This window comes from Miscanthus floridulus, chromosome 7, assembly GCF_019320115.1.
Source record: "Miscanthus floridulus cultivar M001 chromosome 7, ASM1932011v1, whole genome shotgun sequence".
Lineage (NCBI taxonomy): Eukaryota > Viridiplantae > Streptophyta > Magnoliopsida > Poales > Poaceae > Miscanthus > Miscanthus floridulus.
In genome coordinates, this window is record NC_089586.1 from 29,269,363 (window position 1) to 29,287,313 (window position 17,951).

At 43.4% G+C, this 17,951-nt stretch overlaps 1 protein-coding gene across 1 annotated transcript; it reads right to left on the minus strand.

Annotated features, from left to right (window-relative positions):
- Window positions 1-109: 109 nt before the first annotated feature.
- LOC136466782 (non-structural maintenance of chromosomes element 4 homolog A-like) lies at window positions 110-4,160 on the minus strand. The gene is made up of 7 exons (XM_066465283.1): window positions 3,801-4,160; window positions 3,616-3,696; window positions 2,093-2,333; window positions 1,884-1,980; window positions 1,390-1,606; window positions 1,204-1,295; window positions 110-795 (listed from the first exon to the last, which is right to left on the minus strand). The coding sequence occupies exons 1-7, from the start codon at window positions 3,898-3,900 to the stop codon at window positions 562-564; spliced, it is 1,062 nt and encodes a 353-aa protein (XP_066321380.1). The 5' UTR covers window positions 3,901-4,160; the 3' UTR covers window positions 110-561.
- Window positions 4,161-17,951: the final 13,791 nt, after the last annotated feature.

A 17,951-nucleotide genomic window follows, 5' to 3' on the forward strand; every position in this document is an offset into this window, starting at 1 on the left:
GTTTTGAAAATTGGCCAAGCAGCTGGCTAGATTTTGCAACACAGGAGTACTATGCAGTAATTATACTGACATTGTTTGTGAAAGCTCTGGATCAAAATAGTGACGCGTGTTGTGTACATGGAACTCCTCAATTGAATTGATGTTAGCTTGTCTAAGTATAGAAGAACCGATGTACAATGTCAATTCTATGTAGAATTCTAGCCATATGCTGTTGCACTACCTCACAAGCTAAACAACCAGCTCAAGCTGTTGACGAGCCAAGCCAAGCCAACTGAACTTTTAACTGATGATTTCTTAACAAGCTGACCGAGCCACAACGAGCCATGCTGCGAGTTATTCAGCCCTACAAAAGACCACTGTGTAGCTGAGATGTGACCCGAAGTTCAAACAATGGGAATTAGTTACATTCCCTACTTTCAGAGAAGCACGAGCGGTGCTAAGAGCCTAAGACTGCATGCACAACTGTCCCACAGACCTAGTGTAAGATAAGTTACTCAAGCTAAGGCAATTTTTTACATACTGGCAGGCTGCCTGCCCTACTCGTGCCAAGCAATTGCTAGGTCAATCTTGATCTCTGAAAAGGCGCCTGTGCTTAGATGTTTGGTTCTCCTCAGGAGTTTCCTCAACTACATGATCCTGCACGATCATGCCTCTGTTCCGGGAGAGTTTCCTGATAGGCGTTACTTGTGCACGTGCCTCCGTATTTGGTTGATCATTCTCTTCATTGCAAAGAGCGCTCTGGGAAGTCCTGTGTGGCAACAACTCTTCCCCTTCCGTGACAGCTTCTTTCATAAGCTGTGGTTGGATAAATAGAGGAAAAATCAGATTATGTGAAGTTAATACATACAAATAAGAATAAATAACATATTCCCACATCATGTACATAGGAATTGCAATCCTATTCGCTTTTATAGTTCCTTCAATTCCTCTTGCAATGGAAGCATGCTTAAATGGTTAACACATGGTAAGCAGAACAGATGGCTATGACGTTTTCCTAGTACCATAGCTAGCCTCTTAATAACAACTCTAAATCATTGGTACTCAAATGGGAGAGCAGTTGAATATGTTAAGCTCTGTTTTCAGTTGCATTCCCTACAACTTTACTCACAGACCAACTCCACGCATGAGGCTGAATAAGGAATATCCAGATTAAGTATATAAAGCTTTGCTGATAAATACAAATTTAATAATCAGAAACTATACCTTCCAGTCTTTGAAATCAAATCTAAAAACAAAATGACTGTAGGAGGCTTCTCCTGAGGCTATGGCACTAGCAGCAGGTGCATTCCTTGGACCTGTTCAAGATCAACAATATTGTGTTAGAAACAGTCACAGCATAAATGCATAATATAACTTAAGCTCAAAAGCAATTGTGAATAAAGTACTTACGTACTATATGATGCCCATTGTTATCTATATTTATTTCCACCCTACCATCTTTCACTAAGAAAGACAGTGCAAAAATATTTTCAACCGTTTGGGCAAATGAAAGCCTATTCAAAACAAGGTTTTCAAGCTTTGTACTCTTCTTTCGCCTCAGGACATCAAAAATAACTAAGACATTCCTGTCAGTGTCTGACTTTACTTCCTCTGAAGAATCAGCAAGCTGCATTTTGAAAAATGTCATATGGTTGGAAGTTAGCTGTGAACAGCAAGTGTAGTGACTTAAAGATAATAACAATGTTATAGGAAATTCAAATGCATATGAAGGAAGAACTGAAAATATGAATGGTACTACCTTTAAAGAATTACAAAGCAGAACACCAATCATGAGTGCAATGCATTGAAATCAAAGGCAAAAGGAAGACCTAAAGGAAATCATTATTTCACTTAACTTATACTGTATGAATGTATGATTTACATCATGATAAGCATGTGGCTACCTCTTCAGGACAAGTATTTTCTGTTGGCCGTGCAGTCCGTTTTCTACCAACAGCCGCAACTTTCCGTTGCTTTACTTCAGTATCCATAGGACCAAGCCTGAAAATATTAACACCATGCACAGTTTAACTCATTTGGTAGCAGAGGGGGTGAGCAGGGGTGTCCATGCATGCAATGTTAAGTGTTGGTTTAAAGAGAGGGGCTTCATTACATGGTACAGCATCCAGGCATAGGCCTGAAGATATGTGAAACAGAATGCCCGAGATCACCCCATCGCAACGAGACAGACTCATCATCAGGGGTCCCTTGCTGCCCAAACTTCTTGAGTAAAGCTGTTATGAAATCAGAAGGGGTGATTCCTTCACTTGACTGGGACCTCACCGAAGTTACCAAAGTGCTTGCAATGCCAAGAAGAGCTTCTGCATCCGCTATTTGCTCCCTAGGCCTCTGCACTGCAATGTGGAAGGACACTCTTATTTTGTGTTCTTATATGGATTAGTTTTTGCATAGTCAACAAGCAAAGCATAGCAAAATACAGCATTTGCTCCCACAATCAATAGCCACGTTAGCATACAACAGTGGTCCCTAATATGCTGTGTTACAATAAAATGATACACCCATTTTTGCCACAAAATGCAATCATGCAAGGAATAAACCAAAGTGTTGAGCAGGAAAATACATCAAGATGCGCCAATTAGCATGGAAGAACAACTAATACAAACTGCATGGTCCATATACTATACATATGTGTGTCCATGTTACTTGTCTTTTAGAATCTATCTAAAACAATAAGATATGTTGATGTAAAATATATTTATGCTAGATTACACATATAAGTGAGACGTCAAACTGTATAAGCACACTTATAGAGTCTAGTCAACAGTTCTCTGTTATTACTATATCCTGACATTCAATTAAGAATTTGAAACAAAATGTCATATAGTAGACTGAGATATGAATAGGAATAATGCAATACCTCCATCAAGGTAACAAACTAATGAGTTCAGAATATCCAAACATTTCAAATCCAGTGTGAATATCAATAGCAATTCGTGATTGGGGAACATGGTTTTGAAGGTATAGAGTGAAACTATCTGTAAGAGCAAGGCTAATAATACAACCAACCTGCCGTCTGTAAGGTTCTTTGTAGCCTTCTCTTAGCCCACCCATATAGTAGTTAGCTCTTCACTATTACTACATGGCCCACTTGTCTCTCTCACAGAGTTTCTTGGTTTTTGTGTCTAAGCCGGGTGTAAGCTTACAGCCCGCTTCTCCTCTCTCTCCTCCACCTCAGCATTTAACTAGCTTACAACCTCTTATTATACTTGATCTAAGCTGACCAATCTTGGTCCCAAGTAAGCTACTTTATCAAAGCATTCAGATTGAGTGGGACAGTATTGAACAAGGAATACAAGCACACAACTTGCAAGCTATCTGTAACTGAACTTACTCTCGATTAGAAAAAAGTTCAAAGAAAGCATTTCCTTTCAATTTTGGAGCCATTGTGTACTTAAAACCTGCTTCAAGCACCCCCAAGAAAGCAATTTTACAGTAACCAGTAATCTTAGCACACCACTCAAATGACAAAAACGTTCCAAAATCGAAAACCATGCAGCAAGTCCAAGCAAAAAAAAAAAAAAAAATCGTCTCACGCCTCTTCAAAGTTCAACACACTTGCTTTCTGAAATGGAAAAAAAAGCAGTCGTTCACAAGCAACAGAGAGACGATCCTTACCGAGCTCGTGCAAGCAATCCACCTGCTGGATGATGGCCGTGAACCTGTCCGAATCCGCCCTCGCCATCTCATCCCGCTCATCTGCGCACATACAAGACCCCCCGCAAAGGTCAAAACCACACCCCAGACCTGAAACGGGACCAAACCCGGGCGGACTAGACAAGAGAGAGCGCGATGCCGCCTACCGCTGATGAGGTTCTTTACGGCGTGGTACCGCGACCGCAGCATCCGCCGCTCCACCGTCCCCTGCCGCTCGCCGCTGCTCTCCCCCCGCTCCCCCGCCATCGTGTTCCGAAACTTCCAACCAAACCCTCCAAACCCTAGGCCTCGAGTCCCAGTCCCAGCCCTAGCCGCGGGGTGGCTGCGCTAAGGCTATGAGCGATCGGGCAGGGAAGGGAAGAAGACGGGGGGCGCGAATCGGAGCGCGCGCGCCCGTGGAATCTGGGATGTGCGAATTTTTTCGGGGAGCGCCGAGCAGGGGAGCGGAAGAGGCGGCGGGGATTTGAAATGTTCCCGAGGAAGAGGGGGGGCTTGCGCCGCGCGGCGAGCCGCTCATATCATTTGCCCCTGCTCGGATTTTTCTCAGTGCCGCGGGGACAACAGTGGGGCCCGCTTGGCAGTGAAGGGCGCGGGGGCCGTGTTCTCTCTTTGGGCCTGGTTGTCAGTGATTGGGGGCGTTGGGTGAAGGCGTGAAGGGGGCGAAGTGTGCGGCGCTGGTTGCGCCCGCGGCCCGCGTGCTCTCCGGGTGGGACCGGTTTTTGGACCGTTCGGTGGGACCAGGTTGTCAGTGAAGGATGGTTTTCGGACCGTTTGTGTTTCGGACAGCACGTGGTTTCCCGCTTGCGGCTCAGTTTGGGTTTGGACTGCGCAGAATTGGAGGGACCTTTTGGCTTTCACCCGCTGGAGGATTTGGTTTGGGCGCGGTGTATGAATTCATTCACGCACCTCATTGGAGAGAATAAAAATGCTACTGTGCCTTGTGTCGAGCAAATGGATGAAACTTCTTTTGGAATAAAATGACTCTCTTTTCCTGAAATAAGGAAATGATGGAACAACAAATTCAAAAGAGCTTAGTTTGTTGGGGTCTTAAGAAAATAAAAGAGTTAAGTTAGTGAGCTTAATACAATTATTAAGTTATTTTACTTTTATGGAATAAAATGACAAAATTCAATAGACAAGATTAATACAATTAAATTCAAAAACAGGAGTCTAATATGATTAAATTCAATATTAGTGCTTAATAAGATTAATCAATGGAGCATCAATTGTTTACGATAATAATACTATAAGGGCAGTAAATGCTCTCCTAAAATAGACGATTCATAGTGTTCATCCTAGTATTGAATTACCCAACAAACCACAGAAACAACGTGACGCTACATGGATCACAAGGAAGGAAGCCTTGCTCAAAAATACCTATCAAAACAGGAGCCAAGGCACTCTATTCACTCCACATACCCTCCTCAACTCTTGCTCGCTCGAATCGACGACGAGAGAGACAGAGAGGCTACGACCAAGGAAGGTAGCAGGATTGTCGTTACCCATGCCTTTCGTCCCGTGTCCTGGTATTGATGCTTCTCTTCCCTTATTTTTCTTCGATGTTTGTAAAGAAGTTATTGCCTAGAATCGTTGCGCCTTTATTATGCATAGTCCATTCGATTCTTGTATGGGAAGTTGCTGGAACTTGGAAATATAGTTCATATGGGCGCGTCGGTCCATGAACCCATGTTAGGGATGTATAATGTGTTCGTGAGCCTGTTAGTGGCGTGTATTGAACTCACTTAGACGATTTATGGGTATGGACAAACCCACTTGCATTCCCTTATATACATCAGTACATGTGGTTTATGCACCAACCAGTTGGATGTCCTTGTAACTATGGAAGTCCAGATCGAGATCTCAATAGAACATGTGGAACATGAGCTAAGTTTGATGCATCAAACTTTAGTTTTATCGTAGACTCTCTCTCCCCCGCGTCGCTCCACCTAGGGCGGCTCGGGCGGACCACAAACCCTAGCGCCACCGCCCCCATCTCCTCCCTCCCCTACCTCATCGCTGCTTGAGCGGCTCGTCGGAGATCCGCGTGAACTCGAGGAAGGCGGCGGCAGGTTTCTCCCACGCAGGTGGTGGTACAGGCAACCTCAAGCGCATCTTAGGCAAGCGGATCCGCAAACCTCAGCCAGATCTGGCTCTTCCAAGAGTTTGTGGTGGTGTCTCTAGGGACGCGTAGCGGTAACGTGGTTGGCGGCGCATGCTGCGTGCAGCGGTGGCATGACCGGTGGCCAGGCTGCGGTGGCGCTGGAGTCCGAGGGCCGTGTACTGCGCGGATCTGGTGCCTCCAGCTTGGATCTGTGGTGGCATGGCTATAGCGATGATGTAGGGCCAGATGTGGCATCGGTCCAGGCGCAAGCAGCGGCTGCCTAGATCTGGTTACGATTCCTCCGGTGGTCGGGTTCAGCGACACGGCTGCTGACGACTACAGTTCAGGGCGGGGGCTGCTCAAGGCCTAGCGCAGCGTGGACTGATGCAGGGGGCTTCTCAGCAGGGGTTGGGATGATGGTGGGCTAGGCGATTGAGGCTTCTTGTGATCCCAACCGTCTTCTCCCCACCATCTGTCTTCCATTTGTTTGAGCTGTCTTTCGTGGCGGAGCTGGCCGGCTTTGCCAGATCCGGCGGGGGTGGACTCTTCATTAGCCTTCTCCCAGCACTTCTCCTGACCGACGTTCCTAGGGGCGGCGGTCGGGTGGGGCTACTGCTGACCCCTCGCCGCACCCTACCTCCCTGGTAGGGTTGGGTCTCTAGTAGCAGCGGTGTGGAGGATGCATGAGGTCAAAGTGAAAGCATGCACGACAACATCTATGGACGTCGTTCCCCTCATGGAGGCATCCTTTTCTACCTCTCTGTATGGTCGAGATGGCGACTAGAGGGGGGTGAATAGTTATTTCTAAATTTAATCGCGCCGGCTAACCAAAATAAGTGCAGAATTAAAACTATCGGTCTAGCCAAGTGTCGACAAAAGATGCTCAGCAGTCCTCCGAGGAGTATCCCATGAAGGTAGATTGATCGGTGGAGGTGCGCGTAATCAAAAACCGGATGGTGACACAAGACGCAGAGACAGCGATTTAGATAGGTTCAGGCCGTCTAATCGACGTAATACCCTACGTCATGTGTCTTTGTTGTATTGTATTGAATATGAGATGTATGTAGATGTCGACTAGGGGACCTCTGCCTCTCCTTATATAATCTAGAGAGATAGGGTTACAAGGAAAGTATCCTATTTGGTACTATACAATATCTTACAGTGCACGTCGACCAGTGTCATGCACGCCTTGATCTTGTGGGCTAGGCCACCTCTGATGGTGTGGTCCATGTCTTGTCATATGGATATCGGAGGCCATACCCCCATAGCTAGTCCCTGAGTACCTTGTATCCTTTGAGCAATGCTGTCTTGAACAAGTCCGAGCACTTTGACATGAAGCCGATCAGCTTAACTAGTGATCCGAGCAGTGAAAGTTGAAACTGACCAGTTTAACTGGTGACCTAGGCGGTGAAGGTCAAAGCCGACCAGTTTAACTGGTGACCTAGGCGATGAAAGTCAATGCCGACCAGTTTAACTAGTTAGGAGACCTCAGACTTAGCCAAGTAAGGCTTGCTAGAAGGATGTAAGGGGCTCAAGATAAAATTTGAAAATTCTTCCACTTAGGAGAAGTGTAGTCACTTAGACTCCATCAATAAGGAGGGTAAATCAAGAAATAAGCACTACATTCACCGCCAGGTGAAGTGTAGCCACTTAGTCCCCGAGCCTGCTGAAAGATGAAGAATAAATCTTATAGTAGAGTCAAAGAAAAGAAGTCTAAAAGCTTGCCAACGTCATCTGACATGCACGTATCAAGACCCTAGACGTGCTGTCCAAGATCAGCACCCTGATCCGAACAGCATGGAGCAGCTTGATAGCACACTGATGAGACGTAGCAAGATCCAACCACCAAGGGAGTCCCCTACGTAGCTTGCAACACTTGCATAGAGAATCCGAGCACCGAGGAGTCCCCGGCGTAGCTAGCGACACTTGCATGAAGAATCCGAGCACCGAGGAGTCCCCAGCGTAGCTGGCGATGTCCGAGCACCGAGGAGTCCCCGATGTAGCTGGCGATGTCCGAGCACCAAGGAGTCCCCGATGTAGCTGATGATGAAGTACGAGCGACGAACAGTCCGGTCAACTGGTCAACAACAAAGTGAGCATCGAGTAGAACCAATCAGCGAATAGTCCAATCAACTGGTCGACGACGAAGTCCATGAACCTAGTGGTCCGACTAGTTGATCGGTGGAGAAGTCCGAGCACTAGGTGGTCTGATCACCTGGATGATGATCCTACAATACAAATATGTAGAACTGATAGTACATGATGTAAACATATATGAACTCCGGAGAAGAATCAGCAATGGTGATGAAATAGTGTATGCAGCTCAGCGATCAGTTGGTGTGAACACTTAGTGTTATTCTGAAGATGTGTTTATATTTAATATAAACCATCCGACCAGTTAGTGTGTAGCTAAGTCTCCAGCCCTAGCTAGCCCGTTAACCATAACACGGAGCGCGGAGCCTGTGTGCGTGTAGGAAGAACAAAGCGTCGCTAAGGAGCTGCTGTCGACCACCCATAACACAAAGGGCAGACGCTCGTGCACATGTAGGGAGGAGTCGAAGACAGGGCCATTTATGGGGACATCCGAGCATCAATATGACTGTTTGGGGATTTGCCTTAGACTTAGTTGTATGTCATCTTTAAGATGGTATACATGAAAGAAAATCGTTTGGAGAATAAACATGGAGAAAATAGCTTGGAGAAACATTATGGCGATATACAAAGATTGGAGAATATTTAGAAGAATATTAAAGCATGACTTAGCTTTAGATAGAATGTCTGGTCGGCGACATATGGCGTTATCTGGTCGACGACGCGGGCAGCTTGCTTAGCGGCTCGCTTGATGGCTGGAACAAAGTTGATCTCGTGTGGGAGTAGGACGGACATAGTTGAAGCTTGGTGGTGTCAATCCACATACGAAGATGTGTGCCGTGGTTGTCAAAGGATGTTGATCTTGAGTTATGCCATCTGGTTCGCTAGGGATCAGTGCGCACGAGCCCCACAGTGGGCGCCAACTATCGACAAAATATGCTCGGCAGTCCTCCGAGGAGTATCCCATGAAGGTAGATTGATCGGTGGAGGTGCGCGTAATCAAGAACCGCATGGTGACACAAGGCATAGAGACAACGATTTAGATAGGTTCGAGCCATCTGATCAACGTAATACCCTACGTCATGTGTCTTTGTTGTATTGTATTGAATATGAAATGTATGTAGAAGTCGACTAGGGGACCCCTACCTCTCCTTATATAGTCTGGTGGGGTAGGGTTACAAGGAAAGTATCCTATTTAGTACTATACAATATCTTGCTGTGCACGTCGACTAGTGCCGTGCATGCCTTAATCTTGTGGGCTGGGCCACCTCTGATGGTGTAGCCCATGTCTTGTCTTATGGATACCGGGGGCCATACCCCCACACCAAGACTACACCCCTCTATCGACGTTCACAAGCACCTTATAAAGATCCTGATTAAGCAACAAAGGTGCCGGGATAGCTAGAGCTCACCCAACCAATTCTAGAAGCAAGGTCACATAAACCGATGCCACTAGTACTTCAAGCAATGAGGGAGCTCCTACTCATGCTAGTAAGCAAAAGCACAAAGCCACCTAAGCTCACTAGCAATGCTCAATAACAAGGCAACCAATACCAAATTAGAGAGCGCAAATACTTAGCTACATAAACTAAGCAATGTGACTAACAAGGGTACACAAACCAAATTAGCCACGCAGGGGAGCTACTTCTATGCTACACAAGCTAGAAGGTAACTAGCAAGCTACATAAGCTAACTAATTACAAAAGCAACTACACAAGCACAATGTATATGAAAGTAATTACAAGCTTGTGTAACGAGGATGCAAACCAACGAGAATATTGGGATGACACAATGATTTTTTCTTGAGGTTCACGTGCTTGCTAACAGGCTAGTCCCCATTGAGACAAGCTCCAAGGTTGCCGCTGGTCCTCTTGCTAGTGCTGACCCGCAAGTCACACTCTCCCACGTGGAGTGCTTACCACAAGCTCTACCACTTGTCGCTCTTCGCGTCTCACTTTACTAGAGTTGCTCTTCGCGGCTCCAGCGGGGCGAGCACAATGCCTCTCACAAAGCTCTTCTCCAGAGCACTACACAAGCTTCTTACAGGCTTCGATGGAGACCACCACCAAGCCATCTAGGATGTGGCAACCTCCAAGAGTAACAAGCACCACCGGCTTGCAAGACGACCACCTAGTGCCACTCGTGCAACCTCACGATGCAATCGCACTAGAATCACTCACTCACACAATCGAATAAACACTATCAAGCATATGTGAGATGGAGGGCTCCTAAGCACTCTCAAGCATGGACACAAAGTCCCCCGAGGTGCTCCACACCAGCCATGGCCGAGACCACCTTCTATTTATAGCCCCATGGGCTAAAATAGTCGTTACCCCTTCACTGGGTGTTTTTCGAGATGACTAGATGCGTCGGTCAGATCGACTGGACGCACCCTGCCAGTGTTCGATCAACGGATGGCTACCATGTCATCCCTGGCTTCAAATACTTAGCGCCCAATCTCAATGGTTAAGTTGCGACTAGACGTATCATAGTGCCAAGACCGGACGCCTACGCGCTCTCTGCTGCCACTGACCGGACACGTTGGTCCTGCTAAGGCCAACGTCTGATCACTCACAGTGACCTCCATTCGCCTCTGTTTCTTCATCGAGTTGTTCCACATCAACTCCAACTTCTTCTCCTTTGTAAATGTGCCAACACCACCAAGTGTATGTGTGTTAGCATTTTCACAATCATTTTCCAAAGGATTGGCCACTCAACTTGCCACACCACTCGATCCTAGCGATGATGCAAAGTTAGATCACTTGAGTGGCACTAGATGACCGATATGAAAACAAGTTTACCCCTCTTGATAGTATGGCCATCTATCATAAACCTCGTGATAAACTTCTCTATACACCTATGACCGGTGAAATGAAATGCCCTAGGTTATACCTTTGCCTTGCGCATTCCATTCCATCTCCTCCAATGTCGATACAACACATGCACCAACACAATCAACAATGATATGATCCAATTCATATGATCATATGATCATATTGGTTCATTGATCTTGACTTCACTTGCTTTTCACCGTTGCCTTCGTCCATCGGTGCCAAGTCTTGCTCAAGCTTCACCACCACGCGGTCTATCGCTCCAAAGCCTCTGACTTGCCCTTCATGCTTGCAACCGGTCCATCAAGCCAAGTCATGTCTTGATCTTCTCCACCTTGATCACATGACTCAATGTCATGTCTCATGTGCAATGAGCTCCTTCATCATCACATGTGTGAGTTTTGCAACATCTCCGCCATATTTTCACTTTCATGGCATATGTTGCTTACACACATGTACATGTGGACTAATCACATATATATCTCACATAAACACAATTAGTCCACCTAGGTTGTCACTTAATTACCAAAACCACACAAGGACCTTTTAATCTCCCCCTTTTTGGTAATTGATGACAACTCTACAAAGATATGGAAATTAAGCTCTTTTGGATTCATGTTGCTTGCCCAAGCAATTTTACCATGTGTAAATGATTTTGGACAAGTACCACAAACCCGAAATGGTAGTATTAGCTCCCCCTATATCTGTGCTAGAGTGTTTGGTTTGAAGCTCGCACATATGCATAGATTGGAATTATGGAAGAGTAATTACTACCAAATGATGCTAAGGTGTATAGAGTAAACCTTTGAAGTGTGATACCAATCGGAGTTGCACCTTTAAGTTCATCCTTAGCACCATGGTTAGCTAGATATCACTTGGAAATCAAAGCACTAGATACCTCGTGAGATCAACACTAAAAGCAAGGTACTAGCATTACTTGAAAAGCATACCAAGTGTCTAGCTATCATCCTATGCATGCTAGTTTTTATTTTATCAATCAAATTCTACAACTAGCATGCATATCAAATTTAAAAAAATTATGCAATGCAAGCAAGCACATGACTATGCACATATCAAATGTAATCAATCACAGTTCATGAGGTTGCTCCCCCTACTTGTGTGCTTCTCTTGTCCAAGAATTTTGATCCATCTCTTTTCTTCAATGTTGCTCCCTCTTTGTCCATGTCCATGTCTAACCTCTACTTCTGTGTCTCAATCTCTCCCAAAGCTTTCATATCTTTGTACAATCTCTCCCCCTTTATCATCAATTTCCATAAAAGGTGTGCTTCTCATTGATGCAAAGGTTTGCATTTGGGGTAGATGGTTGAGGCTTGAATCTTGCATTTTTATGGACATCACTTGATTGTTGGAATGACACCACTTGTAGATTCCACTTGTAGACTTGTAGGGCTTCTTGAGATACCACACATAGGATCTTTGATTGATACCAATTTGTGGAACATCTCCCCCTATGTCATAGCATGGGTCATCCATTTGATACACTTGAGCCCTTGTAGGTGAGGGATGCATTCTTCATTTGATGATCACTTAAAGTTGAGGATCACTTGTGGAACCATCATTTTGCATGATTGATACCACGTGTAGATGTGATACCACTTGAAAGAATTTGCTAGTATGGAACCACTTGTTGGATTTATCAATAAAAAACATTTCTTGAACCTTTGTTATCATCATGAGTACCACTTATAGGACATCACTTGTGAGTTGATCTAGACATTACTTATGAATTCTTGATGAAATACTTGAGTCTAGATACCATTGAAACAAACAAACTAGATATCCATTTGTATTGATGTCTTGTGCTTGTACTCTTGTTACTTATCATGAGCTTCTAAGTTGACTTGAACTAAATTGATTTGTCTAAGCTTCCAAGTCCGGTTTGAACCAATGACAAGCTTCTTCACACCTCTTGCAAGGGTTATCTTGCTAATTTTGTACTTATCACTTGTTAGCAATCCAAATTAAATCAAGTACTTGGGTTCACTAGCTCATGATCAAATTCATATACTAACCACTAGATCAACTAATCATTCAAGCAATAGTGGTAGACTATGAATTTAAAACTTTCATTTGTTATGCATGATCCTATGAAGCATGTACTATATGCACTAATCGCATATTAGTAAGGGATGAAATGATCATGCACATTACAATGATACCTTTGCTATGTTGGAGTAGAGGATAGTCACATAGATTCCAATTCATTACTCTAATAGTAATGTGAAGTCCAATTATAAGCTTGGTGAAGACCAATAGATACCATTTTGAATTCCATTCTTCACCCATATGAAATGAATACCACTTATGATCAAGTGCACTTTCTTGTTGTGATTGGCTTGCTTCATCTTTTGATCAATGCTTGCATGAGAGCATCAACGTGAGAATACCACTTGAAATATCATGATTAGCTCTCTTTTGGGTGTTGCTTGCTTTTCTTGATCAATCCTTTTGATTTCTTAAGCTAAGCATCTCAAATGTCCCTTGGATCACCACTTCTATGTTATCTTTCCAAGTACCACACTTGGTTTATCTACACATAGGCGGCAAGCCCCTACACTTAGGGAGAAGTGATCTCTCTCTAAAGAACCATTCTTGACACTCACTTGAAATAATTTGATTGATTGATCCAAGAGATGGACTTAACTTGTTGAGTAACCTTGATTCCTTCTTTAAGTTCTTTTCTTTCTACTTGTTTAAGTCCTTTTCTTTCTATCAAATGATTTCCAATTATCACTAGAACTTAAACTTTATCTTCATCTTGAGCTTGGTCTTGATCTTTAATTTGAGTACCAAATATGTGCAAAGTACACTCCACAATCAAATGGTATTGTACTATTTTCTTGTCATGCTTCTAGATCATCTCAAAACCAAACTTAGGTGCCTCAATCACTTATAAACATGATTCCAATTTGAGGACCTTTCAATCCAAGTGACTCTAGATCAATCCAACATTTGTCACTTTTCTGGCAGATTTTGTACTCTTCAAAGAAAAATGCATATCTCCCAAGGTATAAATCCAAATAACATGAAATTTGGTGGAGATGTGATTCACTAAGTTATATTGTAGCTTTAAAATTTTGAGATTCATTTGACTTCTAGATTGTTACCAGATTTCAATTATTGCACCACACTACATGCTGAAAACTGCTGCACTATAGCTGACAAGATCTACTCCAAAACCGAAGCATCTCTTATCCAATTCTCATGAAATTTCTACAGCATCTTATAACATAAGTATAGAGAATGTACACCAATTTTCATGCCAATCCAATAAGTTTTGATCACTCATATATGGCTAAGATCACAGCTAGCTCAGATTTTGCAATATAGGACAGATTTCAACTATTGAGCTATACATCATCAAATGTGAATCAAACTTGGAATCAACTTGTTTGAAAACTTTTATAAGATATAAATCCATTCAATCCACTTACTAAATGTCATCTTATGAACTTATCCAACACAAATCAATCCAAACTTGATTATTAAACTATTTATCCATTCAAACATCTCATAGCAAGCAACATTGTATATTTATCCAATTCAATCAACTCATATGCACCCAAATGAAATGATCAACAAGAGATATACCTTGGTTAGCTCATGATCATCCAACTAGCAAGCTTCAACATAAATAATTTTGCAAGCCATCAAATAATCTAATGAATCACCAACAACTTGAATTATGGCACTTGTATGATGTAGCATATTTGGACTTCACTCAATTATCATGGCATTGGGTTTGGATGTGCACTAGGCTTCATAACTTGACTCAACATATGATGATCAATATGAAATCAATTGAATCAAGTCTCCAATGCCGATGGTACCTACAATCAATCATCCACTTTTTGATGGTACCCAAACAAGTTTGGGTCCTCTCAAGTTAGGAGCAACATACTTAGGCAAAGCCTTAGTATGAGTAGCGAGATGTTTTACAATTGTAGCCAATGAGGTACCATTGCCATCCTTTCTAAGCACATCATGATCATCAATTGAAATGGGCTTAGAATTTTTACCTAGAGGACATGAATGAGCCATGTGTCCCCTTTAAATGCATGAGTAGCACTTTCTCTTTGCTTGAGCCTTTTCTTCCTTGCTCATGTTGTGCTTCTCATTGTCTTGCTTTTCCTTGTTTGCTTGAGCCTTCTTCTCAAGCTTGTTTGGACAACCCGAAGCTAGGTGGCCTAATGTGTCACAACTATAGCATCTCATGTGAGCAATCTTCTCCATTTTCTCTTCTTTGTTCTTACTCATTTGCTTTGCATCTTGATTCATCCTTGAACGTATTGCTCTTTCTCTTGCTTTTCTTCCCCTTCTAGTTTTCTTCTTCTTATTCATCAAATCACTACCATAATGGTTGATCTTGATTTGCTCTTGGGGTGTCTTTTCTTGCTCAACTTGTGGCTTTGGTTGCGGCTTCACTTGTTGCTTCATCAATTGCTTAGTTGGACACATAGAGGTGAGATGACCCCATGTGCGGCACTTGAAGCACTTAACATGCCTTAGCCTCTCTTCTTCTTTCTTCAACTTGAACTTTTCTTCATTGGGGCAACCATTTGCAAGATGTCCTACTTCATGGCACTTGAAGCACATGAAATAAGAGAGCTTCTCTTGTTCTTGCTTCTTCATTTCTCTTTCATATCTTCTCTTGCCCCATCTCTTGCCCTTGATCTTGCTCTTGTTGAAGCCAATGCCACTCATATCACCATAGCTTCTTTTGTTGTTCAACATATGCTTGAAGGTGACTTGAGAGTTGTAGCACCTCTCTAACTTGTTGCTCAAATTCTTCACTTCATTTTTGAGCTCATTGTTCTATTTCAAAAGGTTAGTCTCACAAGACATAGAAGTAGAACAAGCATCTATATGTGAAGAACATGGCATTTCTAATAAATCATCATAAGAGGTGGATACATTCTTCTTGCCTACATCACAAGGGTTAGCAACATTATGTGATTGATCAATTGACCCATGTGATGAGCTCTCACTAGATTTAGATTTTTCATTTGAAAATTCTTTAGTGAGAAAAGCATGGTCCTGTACCAAATTCTCATGAGTAACACTAAGTTCCTCATGAGCCAATTTTAGTTCCTCATATGAACAAGTAGTAACATAAAGTAGATGCTTTTGTTGTTCACATGTGTTCTTTAGAAATGAGTTTTCATTTTTTAATTTCAATGTTTTAGCTTTCTTATTTTCTAAAGGCATGGTCATGCTAGCAAGTCTACCAACAAGCTCATCATATGAATCAACATGATCAACCACATTAGCATTTGATACCATGGTGTCACCTTGTGACATGAAACAATGTGGTGTAGTGGATGGGCTTGTAGTAGCATCACAATCATGGCCCAAGAATGAACCATCATCATCATCAAGTGTGCATGGGGTAGGATCATCGTGTGCATCACTTGAGTCATCATCATCAACCTTTTCAAGTGAACTTGTAGTAGACCGATCATCATCATCACTTGACCATGAGGTGGAGCAATCTTCCACAATCACCAAGTTGTGGTCATGCTCAACATCCTCATGCGCCACTTTCTTGGTCTCATCCTCCTTGGTGCCCTTATCATCATCATTGGAGACACTCCCATATATTAAGTTGAGGTACAACCAAATATCATGGGTGGTCTTCATGTACATGATCTCTCCAAATATGTTATCTTTCATGGATTGATAGAAAATGTTAGTAGCTTAGCAATCGAGATGTATGCATTTCTTTTGCGCTTTAGTTGCATTCTTTTCATCCAACACATTAGAAAACCCACATCTACGATCCACCACATTTGGGGGGAAATGAACTCAAAATTGCATGTCATCCAATTTTTTTCACCATGCAAAGTGTGTGCCATCAAAAGTGTATGGACACTCAATATCTAGCCCATAAGCCGCCATCCTCTCGGGTCGGTGAAGACCACAAATGAGAGACCTAGCTTTGATACCACTTGTATGGTTGAGATGGCAACTAGAGGGGGGGTGAATAGTCATTTCTAAATTTAATCGTGCCGACTAACCAAAACAAGTGTAGAATTAAAACTATCGGTCTAGCCAAGACTACACCCCTCTATCGAAGTTCACAAGCACCTTATAAAGATCCTAATTAAGCAACAAAGGTGCCGGACTAGCTAGAGCTCACATAACCAATTCTAAAAGCAAGGTCACACAAACCTATGACACTAATACTTCAAGCAATGAGGGAGCTCCTACTCATGCTAGTAAGCAAAAGCACAAAGCCACATAAGCTCACTAGCAATACTCAATAACAAGGTAACCAATGCCAAATTAGAGAGCGCAAATACTTAGCTACACAAACTAAGCAATGTGACTAACAAGGTTACACAAACCAAATTAGCCACGTAGGGGAGCTACTTCTATGCTACACAAGCTAGAAGGTAACTAGCAAGCTACATAAGCTAACTAATTACAAAAGCAACTACACAAGCACAATGTATATGAAAGTAATTACAACCTTGTGTAACGAGGATGCAAACCAACGGGAATACAGGGATGACACAATGATTTTTTCCCGAGGTTCACGTGCTTACCAACACGCTAGTCCCCGTTGAGACAAGCTCCAAGGTTGCCGCTGGTCCTCTTGCTAGTGGTGACCCGCAAGTCACACTCTCTCATGTGGAGTGCTTACCACAAGCTCTAACACTTGACCTAGCCGAACCACTTGTTGCCCTTCGCATCTCGCTTTACTAGAGTTGCTCTTCGCGGCTGCCGTGGGGCGAGCACAATGCCTCTCACAAAGCTCTTCTCTAGAGCACCGCACAAGCTTCTTGCGGGCTTCAATGGAGTCCACCATCAAGCTGTCTAGGAGGTGGCAACCTCCAAGAGTAACAAGCACCACCGGCTTGCAAGACGACCACCTAGTGCCACTTGATGCAACCTCACGATGCAATCGCACTAGAATCGCTCACTCATATAATTAAATGAATACTATCAAGCATATGTGAGATGGAGGGATCCTAAGCACTCCCAAGCATGGACACAAAGTCCCCCGAGGTGCTCCACACCAGTCATGCCTGAGACCACCTTCTATTTATAGCCCCACAGGTTAAAATAGCCGTTACCCCTTCACTGGGCATTTTTTGGGATGACCGGATGCGCAGGTCAGATCGATTGGACGCACCCTGCCAGTGTTCAATCAATGGATGGCTGCCATGTCATCCCTGGCTTCAAATACTTAGCGCCCGATCTCAATGGTTAAGTTGCGACCGGATGTAGCACAGTGCCAAGACCAGATG